At 48.4% G+C, this 4,408-nt stretch overlaps 1 protein-coding gene across 7 annotated transcripts; it reads right to left on the reverse strand.

Moving 5' to 3' along the window:
- Nucleotides 1–272: 272 nt before the first annotated feature.
- On the reverse strand, nt 273–4,408 carry ARMCX1 (armadillo repeat containing X-linked 1). Of its 7 annotated transcripts, none has more exons than XM_032881740.1 (3): nt 4,239–4,408; nt 2,461–2,526; nt 273–2,169 (listed from the first exon to the last, which is right to left on the reverse strand). In XM_032881740.1, exon 3 carries the CDS (start codon nt 2,046–2,048, stop codon nt 672–674), a length of 1,377 nt encoding a protein of 458 aa, XP_032737631.1. In that variant the 5' UTR covers nt 2,049–2,169; nt 2,461–2,526; nt 4,239–4,408; the 3' UTR covers nt 273–671. The 7 variants fall into 7 exon arrangements, with proteins under 7 accessions (XP_032737631.1, XP_032737628.1, XP_032737630.1 ...); XM_032881737.1 differs by having other exon boundaries at nt 2,414–2,526; XM_032881739.1 differs by having other exon boundaries at nt 4,217–4,408.

The raw sequence follows: 4,408 nt of genomic DNA on the forward strand, positions 1-4,408 counted from the left end.
CCATGAAAATATTTAACATAACACAAAATTTGTCTCCCCAGTCACCAGTTGGTATCCAAACATCCCCATTTTTACCCTATCCTTCAAGCCCAACTTACTTAAGTGTCCCCCTCCTCTGTACAACTTTTGCCTGAGCACTGTTGCCTGCAGAAGTTTCTGCACAGATGAGAAGGGTTTGGCCATGATCAGAGGCTTGTGGTTTTGTTAGTGTATTTTTGTTTCCATACATCTTGCCTTTCCAAATAGATCATAAACTCAAGGACGGAATAATATTTTTTGCTGGCTAAAACACACAACTTTATTGATGAAACACAAGTCGAAGATTAACAAATGTAAACCAATACAAAAGTGTAGCTTATTTATGATTAGTCTGCTGTCAGTTTAGGTAGAGGAAAGAGTAAAAAATATCTCAATCTAGGTAGCAAGATGGAATCAATAAATGCTTTCTTTACACAAGCTCTAGTATTCAATAAATCATTAAAATGCTCCATACTGAAACCAGCCACCACAAGTAACATCACTGATGACTCTTGATATTCATTATTCCAGAGTAGGAGCCAAAAGGATCTCATTGTCATGTAAGCACAGTGGAAAACAAAGAATTTACAAAATGCACTGTTCCCAGTGCACAGTGAAAAATTATCTCAATATTGTTTGGGCCATACGCCAAATTAGAGTTTGGTCAATACTTTTAGGACTTTTACTTTCACCACCAGATCATTGTGATTTGCTAATGCCTTGATTTTCTTAACACACACTCCAGATTCTTTGAATAAGAAAAAAAGTGAACTTCTGCTGAATTCCTTCTTAGATGATGCGAGCCCTTCATTTTTTATGTTGTCATTTATATTCTCAAATAGAGTAAGGATATTAAGAAGAATCTCTCTGTCCCATTCTTTATTAAAGAGGGAAATCAATTCTGAGGGAACTTTACAACTGACCAGCTCTCTCGTCATGGCTGGATTTTCAGTAAAGTTTATAATTAGTTTCATAATCTGAATCTTGGTGAAGTAATTTCCCAAGAATAACAAAGCAAAAAAGTCTGGAAAAGAATAGGAAAGCAAATGTTGGTAATGGTTAGTCACAGTCATGTTGGTTAACAGTCTTAGTCCAGCCATCTGCACAGCTGAATCCAAGCGACAGATCATGGTATCATCACACACTTGACTGATATATGTCTTAATCTTCCCCTGATTTTCAGCATTCACACTCAAGTTATTAAGGGCATTGTAAGCTTTTTCCCTAATAATAGGATCTTTTGTTTTTATCAGTTTTGCAATAATTGGAAGACCACCCAATTCACGAATGGCATTTTGGTTAAAAGAATATGCTGCATTGTTACCCAGAGTGACCAAGGCTATTTCTTGAATAAAAGGATCATTTGATCGTTCCAGGATGTTAAGAACCTTTTGAAGGTCAGAAGCACCCAGAATATCATCAATTTTATAGGGAAAGTTAAACTTGCCCCTGCGAACAGGCCATGATGTAGCTGGAGTCCTGGTGCTCTTACCTCGGGTCCTTCCCTTGGTTTTTCCACTTGCCCTACTTCCAGACCTAGCCCCACTCCTGGTGGGGTGGCAGCCTCCACCCCGGCCTCCTGGGCAGGGTAAACTGGGTGCAAGGGTCCTGTTCCCAGAGATAGTGCCCAACCTGGCTCCTCTGCTGGCCTTTGCACTTGCCTGTTCCTTCAGAGTGCTGAAAAGGGCTTTGGCCTTGGCCTCTAGGCCACCTCCACTCTGAGCCCCCAAGTGGGCCTCTGCCTTTACATCTGAACCATTCTGGAGTTCCATGCCCACCTCAGCCTTGACCTTTGATTCATCCTGAAGTCTAACCCCAGCCCCCACCCCAGCATTAGCCTTAGCTCCTTTCCCAGTCTGGACACCAGTCTCTACAATATCACTAGATTCTTCTTCATCGTCTTCCTCATTGTCGTCCCAGATTTTCTCATTCTCATCTCTTCCCCAGGTCAGCCTGTACACGCAGTAGCAGGCACCAGCCCCGATAACCACACCAGCGGCCACGCAGCCAGCTTCCCGAGTACGGCCCATGCTGGGGTGAACTTCTGAACCAAATTTTCAACCAGGGTAGAGTGGGGTTGCTCCTACGTTGGGGGTGGAGTCTTCAGCTACAGCTGGCAGGCCCGGTTGCAGCTTGCAGATACAGTGGAACCTAGGAATGAAGGAAAGATTTAAGGCATTAGTCTCCCCATTTTGTGCCTTTGCCTACAGACAGACTGAACTACAGACCAGCAAACGGACAGAGATGTGACAGGGATTCAGGGCTGGATCAGTGATTCCTTTCCTCCACGGGGAAGATAATTTTGAAAATTTTCCCCACCTCCAGATCTTCCAACCTCATGTTCAACCATCCCACCCCAGTACGTTACATTTAAGGTATCTAATCAGTTCCCTACCTCCCCTACCCCTCCAGATGTCTTGGGGTAGTGGCACCCCCACATACACCAGCACAGGTCCAGGCAGTTTCTTCCTTCTTTTCCTTGCCTGGAAGTCCACTGTGTCCTGCAACCTGCATACAAAGGGGTGGGGATGAGGATCCTGAAGGCTCAAGGGACAGGACTTCACCCTGGATGGGATACACTTCCCTCTCCGGAATCTCTGGCCCCAGTTCTGAGTAGCCCAACCCTCTACTCCTCAGCGCAGGCTCCTCAGTGGCGGAGCTATTGCTTCGAAATTCAGTCTCTCCCTTCCCCATCTCCTTTATCTCTTTCAATCCTTGTTTCTGATTGAAACAAGAATTCAATTCTCATCTAGGGTTGACTCCGCAACCCTTTCCCTGTAATAAAATGGATGGTGGTGGAGAGAGTGCTGAAGACAGACTGTAAAATGCACAAAACTCGCCCTTGCCCTTGCCTCTCCCACCCCCACCATCTCAGAGATACCGGACACTCCTCCCTCCAGCCATTATACCAACTTCCACCAATCCCGAGTGATTTCCTTCCCCCCTCATCTCAGTTTCTGCCTTCTCCACGAAACCTAAAGACTGCTAACTCTGGGACTGAGTGCTTGACCAACCGAGCAAACCCTAGACACTGTACTCCAAAGAGTAATTTGGAGCAAGATCCTCCCCACCCCCACTTCTGGCGACACTCCGCCCCCCCAGCCACTTCCTTCCTTTCTGTGTCGTCTAACTGCAAAGCACTTTGTTTTGAAAGCTCCAAAATGGAATAAAGTGGAGGAAAGGAGGGGAATGCGGAGGCGGTGCCCGGGTCCACTCGGGTTTGCAGTCTTCACAATTCTCCACCCCAGGGGTCCCCAAATAGTGCCACCACCCTCACTCTGACCTGCTTTTTCTGGACAATCTTCCTGCTTTCTAGGGTTGAACTGGCCCTAAAGTGCAAGATGCACAGACACACAAGCGACAGGGCAGACAGCTGGGCGGACAGAAGAGCACTTCACAGAGTCCCAATAGCAGCTTTACCGAATTCAGGATCCTGGTTGTCCAATATTGGCCTCTCACCCCTACCCCTATTCTCAGGACTCCGCTGACATCAGCCCTCTTCTTGCCAGCGTGCATTCACCCACTCCGCAGCCCCCACCTTCAGTGGTCCGCCATTTTCCCAGCAAAAACCACACCCCTTTCGAACAGCTGGACCGGGAGGAGGCGGGGCGACGGAGTAGGGAAAACCAGAGGAGCAAAAGAGCCCCCTTCCCGATGCATTTCCACCCCCAACGACAGCCATTTTCCCTGCAGGCACTGTCACATCCTTTTTCCTACATAAAATAACAGGAAGGCAGCTGGAGTCAGAAATGGGCCCAAGTTAAGTCAAGGACCTCAGCCACCCCCACCCACTCCGGGTACTGAGGGGCAATCCCACTTTGCATAGACCTGCAGGGATTCCGGGCAGATACGTTGCTCTTTTGCTCTGAGTGGTACAGCGCCCTACTGAAAGACATGGGGAATGAGAGACGCACAGCCTCACGATTCTGGCTTGGTAAATGGACCAGCACACAGGGCAAGAATCTTTGTAGCTGCCCTTCCCAATTCAAGGCCCTGAATGCCAAAGTTTTCAGATCCCCTCCCTCCTGGTCTGGGGTGTCCCCTGGAATCCGGACCCCAGTGTCCACCATTTTTGTTCTTGTAAAGGCCAGGGATAGTGCAAGCCTGTGGAGAAAGCAGGCCTTGTCCCTCTTTGGTCTCCACCCTCTGCTCCCCGCACCGCACGGATCCCCCAGGCAGCGCCCATCCACACACAGACCTGCTGGGATTCGGGCAGTTACCTCCTCCTCCTTCCCTGGCCACAGGCCCGGCCCGCCCTCTGGGTAATATGGAGCTGGTAACCGGACCAAACCGGGACCAGAATTAGAAGGACGCCTGCAAACGTCAGCTCCTGCTCACGTAAGGGCCACGTCACCCGTGAGTTCAAGACCCCAATTACCACTCCCACCAG

Source organism: Lontra canadensis, unplaced genomic scaffold (assembly GCF_010015895.1).
Source record: "Lontra canadensis isolate GAN:19392208 unplaced genomic scaffold, GSC_riverotter_1.0 scaffold77, whole genome shotgun sequence".
NCBI classification, from domain to species: Eukaryota; Metazoa; Chordata; class Mammalia; order Carnivora; family Mustelidae; genus Lontra; species Lontra canadensis.